Raw genomic sequence first — 25753 nt, 5'->3', positions numbered from 1 at the left:
CCTCCCACTTTTTGAAGCCTATGCGGAAATCTCATTCTTTCAAATGGCCAGTGGGGGCCGCAGTTTGTGTAGCACTCCCCAGGAACATGTATTCAACTCTATGGGAAACGAGCCAACTTCTCTGTCTTAAATAAACACTTTCCAAATGAGTTTATGGTCTGAAAAAACAATTTCAAGTCTTTTTCATGCTCTCACACGCTCCGTTTTCTAAATTATAGCCCCATTTCGAGGAAAATAGACGACAAATGTGGGATAATAAGAACAGTAATACTAACAACATTGTTTGCCCTGATGAAGGCCATTGTTTGCTGGCCGAAACATGTTGGCGTGTACTTGTTTTTAATTGTTCTATAATGAACTAGCCATCTATTAAAGGTTTTTTACTTTTGTACCTGAAGAGCTGCCTTAGTTTCCCTTCTTTTTTCTATTTTGATGTCCCTCCAACTAAAGAGCACCTTCAAGGTCTAAGCCACACTCCTGATATCCACCTGAGCACTACTTTTTGCTGCCTGCTCTGCCAGGAAGTTGTTTCCTTCAGAGTAAAAGCATCAATTATGTCACTTCTGAGAGAAAAGGTTCTTTTTTTTTAGCTGTGCAGTGCAACAAATGCTTAGAGAAGTATAACAGTAGAAAAGTACAATATTATAAACACAGCACACACTGTACAGCCTTAAATCTATCTATCTCTGTATCTACAGTATCTATCCATCTACTATCTATCTATTTATTATCCCGACGTCGAATTGCCGCAATTGACTGTTAATGTGGTCAAAATAATCACTGAAGATATTCTATTTTTAATTTATTATTTTTTAGAATAGTCGAATATTCATATTGGACAGTCGAATTCGAGTCGACTGGCAGAATCCTGAGTCGAGGACAGCCCTACGGGAAATCGACCCAAATCTAGTCGGAGGTAACACAGGGGATCGAGCCTGCGACCATCAGAAGAAGCATGTGCTAGTGTACAACTCTCCTCAGAGTGGCAGAGGGGGTGGAGCAACGACCGGGACAGCAGGGGCAATTGGCCAAATATAACTGGGGAGAAAATAGGAGAAAAATCTGAAAACACTTGATCAAAAAAGGAGAAAGAATAAGGGCATGCTTCCTACCTGGTTGAAGGGTTTCTTGATCTTGTTGAAGTCATTGAAGTAGTCGTCTACAGTGACGCAGATGGTGTCCACCGCATGACAGCCAGCCAGCCACTGCCTGGTCAGCAGCTCGTTCAGGTGGTGCTGGGAGACAATTCAACACGACTTCAGACAAATAGCTTGGCACACTGCAACTGTAGATATGGACGTGTGATGAGTCATAATTAACACATTCAGTGCCAAGGACGTCTGTGCACGTCCTAAAAAAAAGTAACGTTCAGTGCCAAGGACGTCTGTGGACGTCCTAAAATCATAATTCATATTATTCCATAATTCTGCTGTTTAAGGTCGTACCCAGCCAGTGAGCATGAATCCCTTCAAGGGATCACACGGCGCCACCTTAAACATCGTCACAGGAGCTGCTCCACCCACCTCAGATCCTTTACTTTGTACAGGAGACAGCGGAGAAAGCCGTGGAAACCGATGCATGCTTTCTGCCAGAGCCGTATATATTGCTCCGTCTACAGCGAGAGTGGGCTCGGCTGCATCCGCGCTCACAACTGAGCTCTTATGCTTCTATCTATCTCCACACGATTTCCTAGAAAGGCAGCATCCGAAGCCGAACGGGCCAAGCCTTTTCGTTCAGTCGCGTTTGCCAGCGCGCATCATTTCCTTGATGCCCATCAAGGAAATGATGCGCGCAGCAAAGCTGGGATCTGTCCGGGGCAAAAACGAGTCGAGAAAGCAAACTCTGTGCGTGTGGGAGGAGCCCGCAGCTCAGAGGTGGAGAGGGGGGGGGGGGGGGGGGGGGGGGGAGAGGGGTGTGTGGCTGCACAGAAACCACACCACACGCCACCACATCAGAAAACACCAGCCAGAGTCAGTGAATGTGCTCGAAATTAGAGTGCAAAAGGTATTCATAAAAGGGGCTATATCTTGGAAAGAAAAAAAAAACGACAGAAAACCCATGAAAGTGCACTTTTTTGAGAGGCTGTAATTTCATAATGGAACTGTCTAGAAACAAAATTTCTTCTTTGGAAGAAGCAGGAGTGTTCAATCTTTCATTAAAGTCCAGCCCCGTTAATATAGCCATAATAGAAAAAATTCTATAGCTGTTTTCAACTGAATGGAAGTGAATCTGGCACAGGCTCCAGACAATTTTACTGAAGCGCTGTGGCACTGAATGTGTTAAGAGCGATAACACCTATCGGTGTTCGTTTCTTCAAGGGACTGACACCGGACTGATCTGATGACACCGGGCGGCAAGCACCAGGGACGGCTAACGTTATAGGAGACCCAACATGCACAATGCTCTCATGAAAGGCTGTGTGAATACAGTTTAAAGTGTTGTAACGTTAATCTTAGGGTACATGTATTTGTCAGTGCAATGGTAGATGTTCATGCTTGACAGGAGAATATTGTTATTTGCTTGCTTTTGTGAGAATAAACTGAGCAAAGATAATGTGCTACGTACTTCTGGGGTAAATCATGTAACGTTACATCTGAATCATGTATCGCAGAGGCATGGTTGGATAAAATGATAAGTTGTTGATATAAATTCATATAAAGATTGCCTATTTAATAGGCAGTCTCACTGCAGCTAACTGCAGTGCCTAACGTTACTACTGTTATGCTTATGGAACATTGTATGACTGTTCAGTTTGGTCGCATCCAGCTCACATCAACGCCAGGCATTAGACGGTACCGGTGGAGCAGGCTCTATCTGCATTTAGCTGCGGTGAGACTGCCTGTTATAACGTTAGCTTGATGCTAAACGCGGTGAACTAATATAGATAATTACCACCCAGCTCCACTAATAACGTTAGCGTCTTGTGTGGATAACGGATCCAGCAGTCGTAAATATGTCTAACGTTCCTACTATTACGGTTATGGAACATTGTTTGACTGTTCAGTTTGGTCGCGTCCAGCTCACATCAATCCCAGACATTAGACGGTACCGGGGGAGCCGGTCATTTCCTAGCTCATGCTAACGTGAGTATCCACTTCCCTGCAGCCAACACAAGCCAAAACACAACCAAACATGCCACAATAACGTCCGCTAATTCATCCAGAATCCTTCCTGGCCATCTCGAGGCTGATCTGGCCGATGAATTGTCCAAGTTGCCGTTTTCAAGTGACTTTTATGAGCTAACATTACAAATCAACCAACGCCTCTGCCAGGCAGCTGCAGTGCTTGCTTGTGCTTGTGCTTGATATCAAGATGGATTCTGGAGCAAAATCTCGTCAAGAGATCTCGCGAGAGAATCCAGCTGGCATGCAAGGTTAGTTAAGAAGACGAGCCCAGATCAAATCAAAGAAGTGTGACGATGGCGACTGGGATCATAGGAGAGAGATTTGAGCCTTTCACTTCCACACTAATGATTACAGGACGACCGCCCACTTGGCCCCATCGGGCTTCAAAACATGTCATGTGTCCCAGCTGTTTACAAGATGCAAGTGCCTACACAGCATGTCATTTAGATCAGCGTTTCCCAACTGGTGGGTCGCGAGGCCGTTTTGATTGGGTGGCGGACATTGGCCCAATTTTTTTTTTTTTTTTTTCATATTTCATTTGAGTTAAATTCAGATTATTGAAACTGGATTAGCCTGACCAGTTTTACTTGTTTAACAAGCTGAAGCATATGCTCTGCCTGTAATTCAAGAGAAGTCTGCCTTTTCATTTCATATTTAATTTTAGTTCAATTCAGATGATTGAAACTGGATTAGCATGGCCCCAGTTTAATTAAAAGTTATGACCAGTTTAACTAAAAAGCATAGCCTGCCTGTGATTCCTTTTTATTTCATATTAGTTAAATTCAGACTACTGAAACTGGATTAGCATGACCAGGTTAACTTGTTTTATTATTATTATTATTATTATTATTATTATTATTAACTTGTTTAAAAACATATAGGCATGCATGGCCGTAACTAGCTATGAGAACGGGGAGGTCCGGACCTCCCCTAATATTTCAGAGAAAAAAATAAAACAATCTGCATGGAAAAGCATGAAAAACACGGGATCGCTTTTATTTTAAGACGAAAGGCAGGTCAGGCAGGAAGTCATCTGACGCCGCGTCCGTGGTAACTTGATTCCGAGAGAGCAGCAGCATGGTGGTGAGTGATGACTGTCTGTCTGCCTGGCGAGATAATTGAAGGTGAGCGAGCTGCGAGACAGTGAGCGAGTGAACGACAGACAGTGAGTGACACTGACAGATTTTTTAGCAACAACCAAGAAAGTAAGTGTCTAGTCTGTCTCTTAAGTAATGTTACCTGTGTGACACGTTGGGATGCTACTGGCTAATCATGCATGATGCCAATTGCCAAGCTCCCGAAGTCAGGTATGCAGGTGGCTATATGCATGGTTTCAGTTTCATGACCCAATAAGTAACAAAAAGAGGTGGTGTAAAGTTAAAAACAACATAATATATTTTATTTTATTTTTCAATCGTCAGGAATAAATAAATGTCCCTCTGTATGTTTTTTTTTTTATTATCGATGACTTTGTGTGTTGTGTACGGCTTGGGTTGTGTACCTGTGTTTGTAGGTGTCATTTTGATATGAATTTGGCTAAAACAGTTTGTGTTTGTTAGTTACAATTATGTTGACAGGAGAGCTGAGCAGGTGGTGACATGAAAGAGAATATACTGAATAATGACATCACAACAGTATAATCCTAATGTTGATTTAAAATGATATATTACTCTAAATATGGCTAAAAAAGGGGGGGGAAAACCCTCAAATTTTTTCCACCGGCGCCCATGCTGGACCTCCCCTATTTCGGAACCCTGGTTACGGCCCTGTAGGCATGTAATTCAAGATAAGTCTGCCTTTTATCCCATATTTCATAGAGTTCAAATAAGACTTTCTGAGCATGACCAGGTTTGACTTGTTTAAATTTAAAAACATATAGGCCTGTAATTCAAGTCTGCCTTATTTCATTTGGTTTTTAGCCCTAGTTGCACTTCTGTTGCACTTTTTTGTTCATTTGAGGTTTATAACAGTGCATGAAGGCATTGTGTATTAAATTAATGTGCTATTTTTTGTGCAATAAATTTGAGTGGTTTAAAAAAAAATCAGAAATTTGGGTCGCGACTTCATGACAAGGAAAATAGTGGGTCCTGAGGCTACACCAGTTGAGAACCACTGATTTAGATGGTCCTGTGGACACGGGATTTGCATAATGACAGTGATAATTATATTAATGATGTGATAATAATTTCCACAATGCTTTTTTTTTTTTTTTATCAACCCCAATCTTTTTAGTCCATTTTACAGCCACTTAAAGTCCCTGGAAACCAGACATATTTCTTTATTATTTAGCATTTTGAGTTCATCACATCACAGGAACCTATGTTAATAAGCCACCAGCCAAATTTGAACGATGATGAACGTCGCAAAGTATATCAATTTAGGTTTGACAGTCATGGCAAAAGTAATGAGAATCAATTCGATTTTAGAGTGTATTTTCTCCCGCGGACTGTGTGGGCGTGTCCCGTCTGCAGCAGGTCTCCGGTCTCCTCCTCCGAGAGAGAGAGAGAGAGAGAGAGAGAGAGGGAAACGGGGAGAGAGAGGAGAGAGAGAAGGAAAGAGAGATGGAGTGTGTGTGTGTGTGTTCGCTCGTTGCGTACTGCAGAGAGGAAGATCGACTCTGCCGCTGCGAGTGAACAGCGCTACTGTGTGTGTGTCAGTGTGTGTGTGCGCGCGCGTGCGTGCGTGCATGCGTGTGATTCGATTAAATCTTATGACGTGATAAGATCATGCATTTTAGCTCTATGAGGAAATGGACCTACAGACCTTGTAGAAAAGTGTCGATTTTTGGGGTTAGGGTTGAAAGTAATGTCAACCACTTTCTGAACCACACAATTACTCACATAAGACCCTAAATTTAATAGTTAGAAGGTTTTTGTGGATTTTGGTTTCCAGGGACTTTAAAATTTGATTCTAGAGGCACTTGAGCTGCCTAATGTCCTGCAATAATCACCATGATATAGGCCTATTAAACATAACAGTTGAGGCTAATGAGGTAATTAGTTAAGCTAATTAATGCATTAATTCATAATTATTATATTATAAGTATATTTCTATGTGAACATACTTGTCTTAACACTCCATTTTAAAGCATTGTTATAGTGGTTTCAAGAAACTCTGATTTAATAAGCAAATTTATGCAGGAAAGTGTGCAATATATAATCAGATTATCTACTCTATGGGGTACTTGTGGTATCAATGTGAAGTTTCTATGATTTATTGTTCTCTAGTTATTGTGTTCACAAGAATGTGTCTATACAAAGACAGACAGACAGACAGACAGACAGACAGACAGACAGACAGACAGACAGACAGACAGACAGACAGACAGAACCATAGTGCCGGTGGAGATATCAATTTCAAAATGTAAATTATCAAAGTGAAAATGCACTCTCCTCATTTCATCTAGGTGGCACTCGAGTCATTCAACCCAACACACAATACAGAGAATATTAGTGACAACAGCAGATTCCGATGGCAAAATCATTCTGTCCAATCACAGCCCTTCTTACTTCCAGGTCCAGGAAGACTTCGTCGAGCAGGAACTGGCAGCCCTCCTTAGCCACCTCCATCAGAGTCTTCTCTATGGCAACATCGCTCACCGTGGGCTCTGACGACTGCGAGTACTTCCTCTTCAGACTGTTGATGGACTCTCTGAGGGAACACAGTGAAAGCAGGGCTGGGTGATATCGACAAAAACAAATATCACAATATATATATATTTTTTCGATTATTTTTTTGGGCATTTCACCTTTATTTAATTTAGATGGGATTTAGTAGGCAGACAGGAAAGGCGGGGAGAGAGAGAGGGGATGACACACGGCAAGGGACCGCGGGTCAGACCCGAACCCGGGTGGCCGCGCGAAGGACCGAGCCCCCGCGCCACCAGGTGAGCCACCAGGACGCACATATCACAATATTTTTAACCAAATACCGCAATATCAATACTGCAACAATATTGTACGGATGACCATTGGTGCTTTCACAAAATATTTACACAATGGGATTTTTGATAAAATAATCATCAGTAATGTGGATATAATGACTAAGTGGTTAAAGGCAAATAATATAACAGCTAGAACAGTCTGGTTAAAGCAGGACTAAACCCCCCAAATTTCTGGCAAAACGGGATTCTACTTGATTTGAAAACTCTGCAGGCAAGATGGCCGCCTATACTCCCTTGTACCCTGGCAGAATTCCTAGCCCATAAACTAACATAACTTGGCCAATAAGTATGTAACATACAAAATAAAACAAACAGTAATGTCTTCATTTGATGTAGAATGCAGAGGACATGTAACTGGTTTGTTAAACTTGCATTCCAGGAATATTGTATTTACTGCACTGCTCTAAATATAACGTAACTGGCGCGTGCCTCGGAGAGACTGTTCATCCTGGAACCCACTCGCTTTGCGCCAGAACACAATCAATTTGGGGGTGGAACACACCAGGATTGGCCAACGCCAACGGCAGTGCCCAGAACTGTCAAATCAAATCATCGACAGAGACACTTAGACCCGCCTCCCAATCCCAATTTTTGCACGACAGTGTATCAACGTGGCTATATCATAAATATAGCCATGTTATAAACAACTAACCAACCCTGATGGAAAAGGTTTTGCCCGAAATGGTTAAAAGTTATATCAATTTGGTCATTCAGTGGCGTTTTACTGCCATGTAACATAACTAACTAGCTGCTAACATTAGCCACATTATGCGATTACCCATGATGCATTGCGCTCTTAAAGGGCTCGTGCTAAAAACGGGTCCATTGGAGTAAATGGAGATGTTGCAACTGAACTACAGTAATAATCACATGAAAAAAACATTTTTCACATGAGTGGGGACTGGGGAAGGGGGGAGTGCGCAGGTTGTACCGTTTTGGAGGGCACAAAAAAAAGCAGGTTTGAACCCATAGAGGGCACTTATGCTGTTGAAAATGATAAAGATTGTAGAATATTATAAATTTGGTCTCAAATGTGGACATTTTTACCAGAATTCTTCACACACCACCCCAAAAGCCATATATATTGGTTAAAAGCTGAAAAAAAGTGTTTTGGGATTTAGCCCTGCTTTAAGTTCAGAAAATGACATCACTTTACTGTAATGCAGCCGCTTTCACACCGGCCTTGAAAGCGGTAAATGTTACAGAATATGTAATCCCGTCTCCGATGTGAAAATTATGAAAGCGGAGTCATGGATAATTGTGTTACGCCTTTCGTTCCGCCAGTGGAGGTAGTCATAGCGCCGGCTCGGGCTCCATCCCACCTCCACCTGAAAGTGTAGGAGTGGCGACACGGAACGATGCGAATGGTCAGCTCATTCATAAAAAAATTACAGGGAAACCACCTCACACAGCAAGAAAGGCATAAGTGAAAAAAAAAGTAGCCTATACAATCATGACTGCAACAGGGGCGCCAGGAGGAATGCTCCATGTCTACACTATGACTAAGTAGGTTAGGCTATTTATGCTCAAACGATGTTGACATTAGTAGGCAAAATTAATGGATATAATAATAAGCTTCAGAGGACGTCTCTTAGCGTGCATCTGTCTGTGCCGAGTTGGTCTGAGGATATTCCCTCTGTTCGTCTCTCCTCAAAACAATCCCAATTGGGGAAACCAGCTCCAGAACTGCAATCTGTCTAGCCTGTTGTGCGTTCCCTTACAAAAACTACTAACGTTATAATATTCATGTGCATTTATAGCCTACTATTCCCCCCGACAACGAGTAAGGTTATGCAGACAGAATTAGGCTACTTCATGGGCAGGGGCGGTTCTAGGCCTTTTTTGGGTGGGCTTTAGCCCACCCAAAAATAGTCTCAGCCCACCCAAAAAAAAAAAAAAAAAAAAAAAAAAAAAAAATCTCTCCAAATCCATGGTGGTCATTAGTAGCAGTTTCTGTTAAAATGATCTTTATTTATTATTTATTTTTGCTTTAAAACTATTTTTTAATTTTCTGCTTAAAGTTAATGAAAAAAAGTGGCATTCTTGTTTTTTCCCACAATAATTTCATAATACCATTTGTAATGCCACCGTTGTAGTGCTGTTGTTCAAAATTAAAGTACATTTTCTCAGATTTATTGGTGTCTTTCTAGTCACACAATTTAATAGTCAGTGTTTCCCATACACTGATCTATAGAGAGCCCCAGGAACGAGTCCGGAAATCATCGATGCTAACAGCCCTGGTTCTTCACAGTTTTCGCCTATGGGAGTTTTGAATGGGGTTTTGGCGCGATGCTTCTAATAATCTCTCTGGGCAACGCTGGCTTAATCAAACGCGAACCAGTGTTTAGTAACATCATCTTCACACATGAAGACCACTTTTATGAGTTTTGAAGCTTTTATGTGCCGTTAAAAGGGTGGCTAGCTAGCAAACGGCTAAATGAGACTACAATGTAGACGCGGATATTATACGTCATCACGAGTGAACGCGGAAATTCTTTCTCTCGCGCCTTCGCGTGGACGCCTATACGACACTGTGTGTAGTTCTGGATTAGCTTAGCACAAGCTTTTTACCTCTAGGGCTCGCAGTTATGCTTCAAAACTCATGAAAGTGGTCCTCATGTGTGAAGATTATCCCGCTGAACCTTGGTTCGCGTTTGATTAAACTTGCGTTGCCCACAGACATTATTTGAAGCATCGCGCCAAAAACCCATTCAAAAATACCATAGACAGAAACAGTGAAGAACCAGGAAGTTCGGGACTTCCGCATTCAGCCTACAAAAATACGTCATCCCTGGGGCTCTCTATTTGTGGTGGAACACCCTACATAGATTTTGACCCCCACAAATACTGCCACATATTAATTTCAACTAGTTGACTGCAAACTCCTGCTTTAGTGCTTACAGTATATTATTATCTTGTCGGAATATTATTCCAGCCAATAAGTTAGGAAGTTCCCTTTTGATTTAATTTTACTTTGTTTTGCCTACAAAGCAAAATGTTACTTTACTTGAAACTCCCCTGAAGTGATTTTGGTATTATTTATGCAAGCATAATTCTACCATATAGTAACCTGTATGCAGAATATATATAGTATATATAGGGAAACAATTATTTTTTCATCGCTGTAAAACCACAGAACGGTAAAGAAGATATTGATGTGTGTAGTTCTTCATAGATCTAGTCTCTTCATTTTGATCTCAAAGTGCGCCAGTTTGATCCATTTTTACTTGAAACTGTACAAAATTTTCTTCCGGGGGGGCATGCCCCCGGAGCCCCCTAGGGGTTCAGTGGTCCATGACCTTTGGGTGGGCTGAGCCCACCCAAAGCTCTGATGCTAAAACCGCCCCTGTTCATGGGAATAATTTGCTTTACAAAAAACTGGAACCAAAAGATAAGAATTAGCCTTGTCCCTAATACATAATGGTGCCTCTGTGATCCATAAAATCGATGAATATTGAAAGCCTTGTTACCATGCTGCATGTGGACAACACTTTATGCGTTGTGGGCATATTAAGGTGAGCTCTCATCAGACTCCTCTTTTATCCTTTGATGTTCTTAACGACCAGCTGCACGTTGAGTAGGGCTGCACGATTATGGCAAAAATCATAATCACGATTATTTTGATTGATATTGAGATCACGATTATTTAACACGATTACTCATTGACATTGAGAACATCATGAATTTATTGAACATTTACACTGCCTTTTTATTTAACATTGGATGTCTTTGGATTTTAGATATAATTGAAAATAAATAAGTGAAAATAAATAATAAAAGTGCAAAGATTTAGAAATAAAATAAAAACTAAAATAAATATACAGTATAGGCCTACTATGTTGCAGTGAACTGCCACAACCAACTGCAACTATTAATCTACATTCAATATGTTGGTAAACATCTGATTAGTCCTTAAACCTCAAAACTAACCAAATGAGAACACTAGTAACGTTCGTTTACATTACATTAAATTACTCATTTGGCAGATGCTTTTATCCAAAGCGACTTACGTCGTTTAGGTTCATAATAGGCTATTGTTAATGTTTATCTGTGAGCTCGTTAGCTGTTGAATATGCGGTCGCATTGTAAAGAGTGTCCTGAATCGATGACTGTATGCGGTGGCAGTAACTAGATGGGGCTTTGTATTTTTGTTCGTTTAGCGTTTATTGCTTGGTCATAGACCACTTTGTGAGTGGATTTCAAGTGATAGGTTGTGTTGCGGAGTGCTGCCACTACCGCGGCGCGCATATCTTGCACTGTTTGTTCCAAGTCTGTGGCTGTGATTGACAGGTGGGTCAAAACTCACATCGCAATTCCGTGCTGTATATTCGCATCGCTCTTGATGTGTGGACCTTTAAACTCGGCGAAACCATAGTGTTTCCACCCCACATACGTTGTTTTACCTCTCCTCTCGACCAGCGGCTCTCTTTCTGTGACTTCTCTCATCTTATTCTTGTGCTACTACGGAAATAAGCGGGGAGGAGAAGTGCAGTGGCTCTCTGTTCACATGACAGTCATTCCCAACTCGAGCGGTGTGTGTGTGTGTTTTGGGCTTTGGGGGAGGGGCCGAGCACACCGCTGCAAAGGAAAGGGTGCGCTCGATTTACAACACAAGACAGAACGAGAGTGACAAGAGCCGCAAAATCGTTGTATGTCGATTATCTTGTTTTCATAATCGTGGACAGCCCAAATCGTAATCATGATTAAAATTCGATTAAGCGCCCAGCCCTAACGTTGAGAGCTGCTGGCTACATCGGCGATGTTTGGTTGTTGAATTAATTAGTTGATCATACAGTAGCTTGGCTACACTAGCCTATGAAAATATTAATTTAGGCTACTAGGAGGAGCTGGGTGGAAATGCCTCCCCTCGCCTCATTTCAATCCGGGAGGGGTGGATGTCACCTGAAAGCGCACCCCGGGGCAGAAATATGGCGGGGCTGCTTGGCTCTGTGTGAAAAAAAGATTCTGTGGCAAGGCTGCCGGCGTTGCGGGCCTTCTGAATGGCAATATTGTGCAATCTCTGTGTGAAAGTGGCTAAACATTGTCGTGACAGCAAAGGTAAATAACCTTAATGTTAAATGTTTGTTTGATATGATCTGACGCTTGCTTGCATGTTAGACCAATGTTTGCTACTAACGTTAGCCTCTGTCTCTTTCCCTTCACGTTTGCGGACAATAGGGATTGCTTAGAAACTAACACCCGGGCTTTTATTGCTGCTATTACTACAGCCGTGTGTTATTACACAGCACACCATCGCTGTTGTGAAATAGCTCCGGACGCAGTAAAAACGGTATTAAATAGGCTATTAACGGTGGCTAGCGTACTCCTGCTGCTGCTATCACCAGGCTGTCAGTCACTTTTGACAGTAAGCATCATGGAAATGTCAACAATATGGCAGCGGTGGGCGTGACCGGTCGTGACTTACGTCAGCCAAATACTTTGTATAGAGCCTGATTTTGAAGTATTTCTGACCTGTGTGCTACACATATTTTTTATGTAGTCTTCTATGACGTGTTATTTGTAAATGTAATATTCTTGTAACAGTGTTTATTTATAACTAGACCCTTTCTTCTATCGTGGTTCATATAGTGTTTTTGTAAAATGCTTTATTGGATAATTGAATGTACTTCCGGTACGAATGTACATATAGCTGTCATTTCCGCCTGATACAGCACAACGCTGAGGAACGCCTGCTGGCTGAAATGTTCGTTGTTGCTATCTGATGACTGATTAAACCTGTGAAAGGACATTTAATGTGCTGGCTTATTCTCGCTCTTAGACATCACTTCCGAAGCCTGCTCCTCTTCAACCATCTCAGCATTCTCTTCAACCATCACCAGTGTCTAACCCAGGGGCCAAATGTATAAAGCATGTGTAGCTAGTCACGAAAAGTGTGCTGCACCACTTTCCACACAGGTATCCGAATTTATAAAAATCCACTGGCATTGAGAATTTGCATACCTGTACACCTCTCTCACACCATACGCAGTCCTACTGAAAGGGATAATCTAAGTGTGAATTTGGGGGACATTTTATTTTGGGTGTACACAAATTTCTATACCTATACACAGAGTTTTATCCAGGGGTTCCCAACCTTTTTTGGCTTGTGATGTCAAATAACTTTGACATCACAAAACTCTAGTGACCCCAGACAATCTGTTTCGAACATGTAATAGTTTGTAATACTACGGTGCAAGTAATTATGGCTCTATCCATGCTTAGTAGGCTTTAAATTTGTATCATTTAGCTGATGTTTTTGTGAAAACGTAGGATAAGCCGTTCACTTGTTTTAAACTGTGTGGTGTTTTTATTGTAATTATTTGTATTGATCAATTACTATAAATTTCAGGTGACCCCATTTGAATTCCATGCGACCCCACTTGGAGTCCTGATATATATATATATATATAGTTACAGATTGATATATATATATATATAGTTACAGATTGATTATATATATATATATATATATATATATATATATATATATATATATATATATATATATATATAGTTACAGATTGATATATATATATATATATAGTTACAGATTGATATATATATATATAGTTACAGATTGATATATATATATATAGTTACAGATTGATGTGAGGTCTCTAGACCATAGTTCAAGCAGAAGGCCATTCGTGCATAATCTAATCCGATCACCCCTGACGTCAATCAAGTTCTAGTATGACGTGGTCAGTCAAAGTCTTAGTATGACGTCCGTAATGACGTCAGATATGACGTCAGTTAATTCTCATATATATAGCAAGGGCTCTACGTCACCTCTCTCTCTCTGGCCGATCATAACAGTAGCAGCTTCACAGCAGTCCATCTCCCTTGAGCCCTCCTCCGGAGCGTTGTTTTGCACCATATCCGGAGACCGAATCAGCACCCTCAAGCCTTCTCTACCCGTGGAAATCCAACGCAGATATTCCCCGCATATTCCTCAACGCTTCCCACTCCATTCCCGGCATGTCGAGCTCCAAGCCAGAGCAGTCCATGGACAGCGACAGCAGCTCAGCCAACGAGACCCCGTTCCAGATCGGCCACGGTGCGTTCTTGCTTTCCGAGACGTCTGATGAAGACGTTGGCGAAGCGGCCGGACCACAGGCCGCCAACGCAGCCACGATGAAAGGGCCCGGCGCGCGTTCCCGTGGCACGGGGCGCGCCACTGCGACGGCCCTTGGAAGGAGAGCAGATGACGAAGTGCCGCGTGCGCCCGGTCGCCCAAGAACGCGCGCGAGCGTGCCAGAGGGGGAGGCCGCTCGGCGCGGACGTGCGAGAGGCCGCGGACGAAGATCAGCAGAGGCAGCCGCTCCGAGAGCGGGGAGACACCGGGGAAATACAGGCCGCGGGGCCACCGCGAGATGCCATGTCCTTCCTGGTCGCACTGACCTCCAGGCCGCCGCCCCGGAAGCGGAAACGGCACCATTCGCAGCTCCGCCGAGCCGACAGGGGTCGTCAAGAGCCATTCTGCTGTCCCTGCTAGATGCTAGCAGATCAGTGGATGCTCGTCTGAGGGCCCTGGAAACCCCCCCCCCCTTTCCCCCCACGTTGGCCACAGCCCAGCCAGCGCAGCAGCCGATCCCGCCCCCGCCCACGCAGCAAGCCGACGTGCTCCTCACCACCGCCCAACCCGCCCAGATGAACACCCTGGCGTCCGCCACGCCCGCCATCTCATTTGGTATGCCTTTTGTTTCTCCCTGTGCCGATGTGTCTCCCAGGTTGAGATCCCAGATTTTGAAGGGCAGAGACATCAATTTAGTTAGCATACTCCTGCCATCCCCCGAGTGCAAAAGGAAGGTCGGGGGTGACCCAGATGGCCCTGTCTATTTAAAGTCGTCCGACCCCCGCCTGTCCAAAGACCTCTCCCTATGTGACTTCCTGAACACGTTCGGCGTCTACCGCGACGTGATCTGTGAGGTGTACCCAGAGCGCCGCCACGAGCTAGATTTATATATAGCGCTAATAGTGGACCTCTACTCCAACCACGGTAAATTATTCTACCAGTATCATAAAGCATTCTCCGCTAAAGCCGCCCTGATGATCACCCGGGCTAATACGCGGCTTAACTGGTCCATTATGGACATGCAGATCTTCATGTCGCTGGTTAGCGGGCGGCCGGTGAACACCTGCTACTCGTGCGGCGAACCGGGGCACTCTGCACAATTCTGCCCAAAGGCGGCCTTTCAGTCCGGCGCCGCCCCCAGCCAACCCCCTCCTGGGCGCCCGACACCAGTGGGTCCTCCCAGGTGCATGCCCATTCCCCCGACTACCTTTGCAGATATTTCAATGAAAACGTGTGCACATATCCCAAATGTAATTTCCTGCACGCATGTAGCACCTGCGGGGACGCCCACCCCCGCTCCCGCTGCCCGCAAAGGACCCGCCCCCCACCAAACAAGAAATATTGATTTACATTGCTTTGAAAACACCACATGTACTGTAGGTGTCCCTCGTGTTTGATTAAATAAAGCGAGTTGATTGACAATCTACCTGGTCTGCGATCCGATCATCCCATCTTTAAACGCCCACTAATAACAATAGTAATAACACAAAAAAAAAAAAAAAAAAAAAAAAAAACCTGTCACCAACCCCTAAGTCATCCCCTAAGCCACTAAGTCACCAACCCCTAAGTCATCCCCTAAGCCACTAAGTCACCAACCCTAAGTCATCCAAGTCCAGCGCCAAGTCGGGAAGTCACTAAGTCACCGAGGCCAAGTTGGGAACCCCTAAGCCACTAAGTCACCAACCCCTAAGCCACCAAGTCACCAACCCCTAAGTCATCCCCCAAGCCACTAAGTCACCAACCCCTAAGTCACCCCCTAAGCCACTAAGTCACCAACCCCTAAGTCATCCCCTAAGCCACTAAGTCACCAACCCCTAAGTCATCCCCTAAGCCACTAAGTCACCAACCCCTAAGCCATCCCCTAAGCCACTAAGTCACCAACCCCTAAGCCATCCCCTAAGCCACCAAGTCACCAACCCCTAAGTCACCCCTAAGCCACTAAGTCACCAACCCCTAAGTCATCCCCTAAGCCACTAAGTCACCAACCCCCCTAAGCCACTAAGTCACCAACCCCTAAGCCATCCCCTAAGCCACCAAGTCACCAACCCCTAAGTTCATCCCCCAAGCCACTAAGTCACCAACCCCTAAGTCACCCCCTAAGCCACTAAGTCACCAACCCCTAAGCCACCAAGTCACCAACCCCTAAGTCATCCCCCAAGCCACTAAGTCACCAACCCCTAAGTCACCCCCTAAGCCACTAAGTCACCAGCCCCTAAGCCACCAAGTCACCAACCCCTAAGTCATCCCCCAAGCCACTAAGTCACCAACCCCTAAATCACCCCCTAAGCCACTAAGTCACCAACCCCTAAGTCATCCCCTAAGACACTAAGTCACCAACCCCTAAGTCATCCCCTAAGCCACTAAGCCACACCAACCCCTAAGCCATCCCCTAAGTCACTAAGTCACCTACCCCTAAGTCACTAAGTCACCAACCCCTAAGTCATCCTAACTCCTGGAAACAATCTACTCCCCATGGCTCGCTACATCAGGCTCAGGCCTCAGACTGGCCCCAGCGCCAAGTTGGGAAGCCACTAAGTCACCCAGGCCAAGTCGGGTCACCAACCCCTAAGTCATCCAAGTCCAGCGCCCAGTCGGGAAATCTCTAAGTCACCCAGGCCAAGTTGGGAACCCCTAAGTCACTAAGTCACCAACCCCTAAGTCATCCAGCACCTCAAGAGGACGCTCCAGCTGGTCTTCATCAGCTCTCCAGCTACACCCGCCCGGAGCAGGCGGCCATACCGTGGCCCAAAGAACCCTCCTTCCTCAATCGGCGAGCATGGCAACAAACAGTGTCCCGGGCTCCGTGCCAAAATGTCTCGTTGGTGGTGGCTCCCCGAAAAGCACAGCGCCCAGTAGGCGCAGTAAATCTCCCGGATCATTTTTGGGGGAGAGAGAGAGTCGAGAGAGAGAGTCAGGGTCAGTCAGAAGGCCAAGTCGTGCGGCGCGCAAGGCCCGACCGAGCTGGGAAGCGCCAGCCGCAACGCAAGTAGGGGGGTCAAGATCGAAGGCCCGACCGAGTTGGGAAGCGCCAGCCGCAAGTAGCCATAAGTCGTTAAAAAAGGTCGAAGGCCAGAAAAGTACAACCAACTACCGGTGCCCGCAGATCTCAATTAACCTCCGGTAATCAGATCTTCCTTTTGGGGGATCTCCTAGCCTAAGCAGATGCCCTCCTCTTGCCTCAAGAGCAGCGCCACTGGCTAATGGAGTCATGCGCCAAAGTATTTGCCATGCATGCCGATTGCTAAATAAAGTTTGTTAAATCTTACCGACTGGCCTCTCATGATTGAAGTGAGGTCTCTAGACCATAGTTCAAGCAGAAGGCCATTCGTGCATAATCTAATCCGATCACCCCTGACGTCAATCAAGTTCTAGTATGACGTGGTCAGTCAAAGTCTTAGTATGACGTCCGTAATGACGTCAGATATGACGTCAGTTAATTCTCATATATATAGCAAGGGTTCTACGTCACCTCTCTCTCTCTGGCCGATCATAACAGCAGCTAGCTTCACGGCAGTCCATCTCCCCTGAAGCCGTCCTCCGAAGCGTTGTTTTGCACCATATCTGGAGACCGAATCAGCACCCTCAAGCCTTCTCTACCCGTGGAAATTCCCCGCAGATATTCCCCACAGATCTCTCAACGCTTCCCACTCCATTCCTGGCATGTCGAGTTCCGAGCCAGAGCAGTCCATGGACAGCGACGACAGCTTAGCCAACGAGACCCTGTTCCGGATCGGCCACGGCGCGTACTTGCCTTCCGAGACGTCTGACGAAGACGTTTGTTTTGCCCCACCCACCTCCCCAGTCCGCCACCAACGAGTCGTGACTCCTGATCCCCCACGGGGGGGGGATCTCCTAGCCCAGTGGTTCCCAACCTTTTTACACCAAGTACCACCTGAGAAAGTAGTTGGCTCTCCAAGTACCACCATATGACCGACGTTAAAATACAGTCTATTCAGCCAGGCCCGTAGCCAGGGTTTGAGAAATACCACGGTCATTTTAGCGCGGCGTGGGGGGACCAGGGGGGGCTGTGCACCCCCGGATAGAAAATTTTGTCCATTTTAAAGTAAAATGCTTCAATCTGGTGCACTTTGAGAGCAAAATGAAGAGGCTAGATCTATAAAGAACTACATACATCATGTTAGATTAATATCCTCTTTACTGTGCTGTTGCTTTAAAATGATACAAAAAATAAATGTCTCCCCATATGATATAATTTATATTCTGCATACAGGTCACATGGCAGAATACTGCTCAATTAAATACAATGGCCCATCTACACAAACATCACTTACAGGGGAGTTACTTACCCATTCACTTCAATAGAACTGTCCCCAAAGTCTAGCCCCAATCTAGCCTCAATGCAAAATCTGAATGTTGTGAGTTATCTCTCTTCTATAGCACACAGAGAGGAAGCAAATTGTTGCATTTCCGAAAAATACGGTGTGGAAAATACCGATGTCATGACCTCAGTGTCCTCAATGGTAGCTACGGGCCTGTATTCAGCTATGCACAGTTCGCGCAGTAGGCACATTTATTCCAACCTGCAGCCTATGTGCAACCTGCAGCAGCTGCACTTGTGCTGGGTTGACTGTTGTCTTCACCTCCTTGTGCTTCATCGTTGCTGCTCTCCTCTACTACAGCTCTTTTACGATTCCCTCCCGTTTTGATCCACTTCATAATTTAAACATTGGGATTCCAGGGATCAAGTACCACCAGCAGGGGGGGCGCAAGTACCACCTACCTTGAGAAACACTGCCAATAATATTAATAATTATTATTATTATTTCACTTTCACATGTTTGAAAACTACTACTAATGACCACCATGGATTTTGCACAAAAACTAAAAAAAAAAAAAAAAAAAAAAAAAAAAAATTGGAATTTTCACAGAGCCTTCCAAGTACCACCAGCAGGGGTCGCAAGTACCACCTACGGTACGCGTACCGTAGGTTGGGAACCACTGTCCTAGCCTAAGCAGATGCCCTCCTCTTGCCTCAAGAGCAGCGCCACTGGCTAATGGAGTCATGCGCCAAAGTATTTGCCATGCACGATTGCTAAATAAAGTTTGTTAAATCTTACCGACTGGCCTCTCATGATTGAAATATATATATATATATAGTTACAGATTGATATATATATATATATATAGTTACAGATTGATATATATATAGTTACAGATTGATATATATATATAGTTACAGATTGATATATATATATAGTTACAGATTGCGCAGAGTCATATGCTCAATATCCAATTCAGGCTGGTATTCTATTGTCTAGGGGTTGACTGGTCTGGCATTATGATCTGATAACATGAGAACAGAAACCAATAAATCAGGCTGTTTATCGATCGAGATGCAGCCCAACTCACCCATTAGCTTTAGCTGATGTGGCCTCCAGGAGCATCCCGACACTGGGCAAGCTCCGACAATTGGATGCGTGAGGGATCCAAGATAGTCCTCACGTGATCAAAGGGTCCCGTAAACACGGGACAGGACAAAAATAACAAACAATGCAAAACTAGACATAAACTAGCATAAGCTATCAGCAACCTGCGTTGCGGCAGTGGCCGCCGCCATCTTCTGCGTACCAGACTGAACTCTCGAGGGCCGAGGCGGAAGCCATTTTGTGGACACCTATGGCAGCCCCATATGGACAAAAAGGCACCCTCTATACCCTTTAGAAGAGCAGACCACAGACCAAAGGATAAACAGCCAAAGCAAATAGAAATAAACATTTATCATATCTGATCCGTAACTGTGTGTGTGTGTGTGTGTGTGTGTGTGTCTGTGTGTGTGTAAACTCACTCTTCTTGGGTAATTGGTAATCGCAATTACATGTGAGAGGATAATAATTTTTAGAACATTTCATGATCACTTCAGCCCTAAAGGGGAAACACTAGTTTATGTATTTAATAAGGTAAGTCGTTAATTAAGATTGTAGTGTGTTTCTTACTTGAATGTCTGGCAGTTGTTAATGATGGCGATCATGTACTGCACGTAGCACTGAGGCAGCTGTCGGTCTCTCAGGTGCTCCTCTTTGTAGGTCACGGCCTCCTCTCTGTACCTACACACAACAAGAATACATTGCTTCATTTAGTTGTGTTAATATGTATTCACACTGCATAATTACATCTGGAAAACTGAAACCATTGATGCCCCTGGACATAACTGTATATGGTCAAGATATTTCAATTTGTCACTTCCTGATTTACCAATGTAAGCCTTGAGGTTTGAGTCAAAAATGCATTCAAAGGAGCAGGACTGTCGACTTCCAGTGGTGAGGCGAGCAGATGGCTGCTTAATTTTGAAAACCAACCCCCTTAATTCACTAATTGTCACACAAATTGTAATCCTTATTTGAATGAATCGGCGAGCAAATACTAGATGTCGAAAGAAACATGACAGACAAGAAAGGAAGAATTCACCGCTTAATCCTCAAACGTCGTCAGAAACCATGCATCAGTGCTTCACAGTATCGCTAAGGAAATGTCTGATTTCAGGGCATAAAGTGGACTTACAGAAACTTAAAGAAGAATTTAAAGGCTCCAACGGAAGGCTGCGGATTCTTGACTGGAGAACTGCGGCTAGGAGGCAGCACTGAGCAGACTGCTCATCCGTGATTCCATTTCATAATTCTCATTTATTTATTTATATGACTCATATGACTCGGGACCATGATGGTATTGGTCACAATCAAGACATACAATAACAACAAAATGATAGCACACGGCATGGCTAAAGCACAGCATATAGCATTTAAAGCAGCTACGAGCAAGATTTTCGATTGTTATTAAACAGTCTAAATTTAATATCGATGCCTCACATCTTACCTCTAATAGTAGACGAGACCAAACTGTTAGAATATAACAAGAGATGTTCGCGAGAGTAGAAAGCCCTTTGATGTAGCGGGGAAAGCCGTCCTTGTTTTGGGTCTGTTGCTAGGCAGATCGAAACGGTTTACGGCAGCTGTAAACAGTTGCCAGACAGAGCGAAACGGTTTACGGCCGTAGCAACAGACCCAAAACAGCTGCCCTCGCTACTTTCTGCTCTCGCGAACATCTCTCGTTATATTCTAACAGTTTGTTTGAAAGTAATTTTGTAATTTTGTGGTTATGGCCGAAGTGGTTGCTGCAAACCATTTAATTTCACTTCCTGATCTGCCCCGGCCCGCAGACAGACTAATCATCAACACTCGGCGTTGGTCTCCTCTACTATTAGAGGTAAGATGTGAGGCATCAACATTAAATTTAGACTGTTTAATAACAATCAAAAATCTTGCTCGTAGCTGCGCATGGTACAGTTTTTTTTTTTTGTAATTAACTCATTGAGTGCCAATGACGACTTTAGTCGTCAATTGATTTAGTAACGTTCAGTGCCAATGACGACTAAAGTCGTCAATTGCGTTTTTTGACGGGGGGATGTCGATCTAAGCCTCTTACATCGCCTCTTACAATATGGGAGCTATTGAATGTGTCTAACCTATTTTACAGAACCCTTAGGTGGCGACAGTGCTCTCCAGATTACAGAAAGGCGAGGAAAAAACAAAGAAGAAGTCGTTGGGGAAACGGAAATCGCATCGCATCCGTATGCATCGATATGCATGAAGCATAACGTTAGCTGTGCCTGCAGCAGCCAATCTGCTGCCACAATTGAGCCCCTCCGTGTCCGTTGCGACAGCCCATCCGCATGATCAGCCGTGGAGTTGTTATTATTCTCAACTGGAAGCATGGGAGCCGGTGACAAACAGACGCGGAACGCTGTAAAAAAGCTGGATGTAGCGCACCGGCCGCACCCTTCACTGTGCACAGCAGCAGAAAGCCACCAGAGACACTCCCACTACGAGGGGTTTGCAGTTGAGGCGGAGGGGGGGGGGGGGGGGGGGGGGGCACACAGAGCAGCACACAACACCCAGACAGACCCAGACAGCAGGACAGGATTGGCAAACGCAAGCCAGAATATCCGATGCCCACCAGCAGCAAATCAAGACCAGCAAGAAGCTGCAACCAGCAGCGCACGCAGGGGCCAGCGCTGCTGGTTGCAGCTAAAAAATATTATTCTGCCAAACAAAATTCCCTGGCCTTCACTGTTTTATTGAAGGAAATTATTTTTGAGGTTGAGGTTGAGGTGTGACTACATTAGAAAATATTAGCTTCAGAGTCAGTGATGTGCTTGAAATGTTTAATTTCACAAAAGGCTCATTATCTCAGCTTCTAGAAAAAAACGGCTGTTTTTGGTTAAATCAAGCTATCTTCTTTTTGCAGATGATAGAAGAGAGTCTCCTCGTTCTTTGTGCGTGTTCGGTGTTTACATAGTAATATCACACAATATTCTGTGGGCCTCGAGAAATCACTGAAAACGCTCTGAAACTCTGGCACTGGGAGCGTCCGTTCTCCAAAAGTGGCTGGCACTCAATGAGTTAACAGTTAGGACTCAGGATTCCTATGAAAATAACCCCAAAAAAACAAAAACAAAATTAAAACATGCCCCCAGGGCAGAAATATGGATAAAAAGGTGGCATTATAATGCACATGCTAAAAATGAAAAAACGCCATCTGGGCAGATAACACCTGTGATGTCACTCGGGCTACTGTGCTTACTGTAATAATAATAAGAGACAGTCAATGTGTAAAGCAGAAAACTTTCCAAAACACCCAGAATCAGCATTGCCAGACATACGGTAATTGTCATATTTGTACGATAATTATCGTATTTCTATCATTTTGACCCTCTGGTACGATAATTCAACACTGCCCAGAATGCATTTCGGCACTGAAGGAGCAAGAGAGAAATAGTTAATCGCGATTAACTATAGTTATCTTTGTATCGCATGTTTAAAATGCCATTATGTTGCATTTCAAAGCATTTTTAATTCAATATTAATAATTCTTACCAGTGTGTTGTGATTGGAAATCAAATGAATGCAAATAAATGTACTTTGTGATCTTGAATTTTAGATTTATTTTCAATTCAATAGAAGTGCAATGTAGACAGGAGGTAACAATGTCTACAAAATATATCTTGAACAGAAAATTAATGCACAATTGTAAACAGTGCAGTACATGCTCCAGAACCGATGCTTCCGGTGGCGGCGCTGAAGAGCAAAATGACACAGCCGAAGAAGGCTGTGTCTGAGCTAAAAACTTTGGCACTTCCATGTGAATAATGGTAGGTAAAGTTTTATTGTGATTGATAACGTGTATATCATGTGAAGCCATTGGAGCCGACCTCCCAGTGGCTAGAGGACCCGCGCCGCGCATCCGAATTAGATAAATCATAGATTATTGAAAGATATTCCATATTCCAGATTGAAATGCTATAACAGAAGTGGACTATTGGCCAGAATGACATGAACATTTGGACACTTATTCAGCGGGTATCTTGCATGTTGCATTCAGGTGCACTGATTTTTTTTTTGCAATTCCATCGTGGGCCACACAGGGGGCGCCCTTGGGCCGCATGTGGCCCGCGGGCCGCCAGTTGAGTATCACTGCAGTAGGCTATCTAGCCTAATAGGCTACATGAGGGGAAGTGAAGTGCTGGACATGTAATCTGACTCCAACAGCGTGGAAGTTGACCTGGACCGCAACGATTCACACAGACGGCAGCAGAAACAGTCAGTTTGTCTCCCCAATGCGAGACTCGGATCAATGCGGATCAATAAATAGTAGGAAATAATTTGCTCAGTTGGATGGCGGGCGGATGGTTTATGCATACACGTGGATTAGGATGGCATAAAAGCTTATCCGTGCATCTCTACTACAAAGGTTGCAGATCCTTAGGCTTCTATCCAGTCCTTTATATCTTCCAAACTGTGTTATTAACCCTAAAGATACAAATTGCCTGTCTATATTTTTGATTTACATACAACAGATACCTTTCCAGTTTAAGCTCTCGTTTAAATTCTACATACACATCACATGATGACATGCATCTGAGCTCACGTTGCCATCTTTCCAACATGGTGGCATACTGCTGCTAGATACCGGCTGGAAAAATTGGTTACCTTGCTAGGAAGCCTAGATTGGGGAGTTTATACGCAAATTTCGATTGTAGACGCTACAGTTCAAAAGTTATGGACCAAAAGGTGAAGAGGGCTGTTATAGCCCCACCATCACGTCAATAGGAGTATTTTTTTAGATCAGAGCAATGAGTAAACGTGGGGCGAGCCAAGGAAACCTGTGAAAAAATATTTTTGATTGCAGAAGCAACGGTTCTAAAGTTATGGACCAAAACGTAAAGATGGCTGTTTTTTCTCGTATGGACGTTTCGTCCAGATGGAACCAGCGTTCTGGGAGTATATACGTTCTGGGAGTATACGCTAATTTTTTAAACAGGGTCCCAGAGTGAACAAATCTGAAGACGCCACCCTTGCATTTCCGTTTTTACAACCCATACGCATCTTTCCTGAACCGATGACGCCATAGCCCCACCTCTCTCCGCCAGCAACAGCTACTGAACCTTTCTACAGCTGCCTCTTCCCATCAAACCCCTCCCCTCCCTTCATCGGATATTTCCCAGAAAGCTTAGCGGCGGCTAAGTTTTTACAATAAAACAAACAAAATCAGGCTAAACGTGTTAGATATAAATACTATTTATTTTTAATACAACATGCAATTCTGGAATATTTGAATATTGGACAAAATGAAATTAAATGAAATGTAAACCCTGAGTGTAACACACATACTCGGGATGCTCTATATATAGCCCTCGCAAATACAACGTATATAGTGAAGTGAGAGGTTTGACGACCACACGGTTGCACTGTGACGTCCACTCCAACAAGACTAGCTTACCGGTACTTGATGCCACTTTTTCAATAAAAACACATTTATGCCATGACTTTATATAATGTATATTTATGTTGCATCATTTAGCCTGTGCTGTGATGTGCAGGAGCGGCCAATACGCTGGGATGTGTTTGCAACATATGTCTAAAGATCATGGAAGTGGCTGGTATCAGGAATGTCACCGATAGTTAACGTTCTATATTGTAGGCTACAGGGAGACCATCAGCCCTGCTGAACAGCTCTGCATTTGCATAATTTTATTCATCGACATGGCAAACCTCGTCTAGAGTTGAGATACAGAGGCTACTAATAGTACCCTGCAAATCCAACGGTTTAACCTGCTCGCTACAGTGAGATACACATTATAGACTCTGTCCAAAATGGGAACAGTGGCTGGAAATTGTCTTTCATTTCTTTCATTTTTCTTACAGAAAAGTTGACATAGCCTTTTAGAGTCAAAGAAAATACATTTAAAAAGAACTGGAAAGAAATTGAACATTTAGAGACAGGACACCGACTACATGAATTAAAATAGATTTGTATGAATATTGGAATATGTCTAACTAACTTCTAACTATTAATTGTTTTCTTTATTGCACTATTAGCAGGACAATCGCATGTCTTAAAGAAGCAGAAACAGAGATTGCAAGCAGTCAGAGACACTAATTCAGAAAGGAATGCCAACAAGTCTGAATTTACCTGATGAGGAAGGTGTTCATCTGTTTGAGGCAGAGCTTAAGAACCTGCTCTTTGAAACTCTCATCTATCTGGGCGGCTACCTGCAGATTCTGCTCAAACATCTGACGGAAGGAAGGGAGAGAA

The 25753-nt window shown here is 43.9% G+C and overlaps 1 protein-coding gene across 1 annotated transcript in view; it reads right to left on the bottom strand.

Annotated features, from left to right (window-relative positions):
- exoc3 (exocyst complex component 3) overlaps positions 1–25753 on the bottom strand; it is a 90929-nt gene that overhangs the window by 8181 nt on the left and 56995 nt on the right. Inside the window, exons 10-13 of the mRNA XM_083653897.1 lie at positions 25631–25731; positions 20098–20208; positions 6635–6776; positions 1113–1235 (exon numbers count right to left, since the gene is read on the bottom strand). Of these exons, the coding sequence (XP_083510023.1) occupies positions 1113–1235; positions 6635–6776; positions 20098–20208; positions 25631–25731 (477 nt within the window). The remainder of the gene's footprint in view (positions 1–1112; positions 1236–6634; positions 6777–20097; positions 20209–25630; positions 25732–25753) is intronic.

Source organism: Poromitra crassiceps, assembly GCF_964638095.1.
Source record: "Poromitra crassiceps genome assembly, chromosome: 17".
Classification (NCBI taxonomy): domain Eukaryota; kingdom Metazoa; phylum Chordata; class Actinopteri; order Beryciformes; family Melamphaidae; genus Poromitra; species Poromitra crassiceps.
Note: the sequence above shows the minus strand (reverse complement) of the source record. Positions and strands in the feature narration are given on the sequence as shown.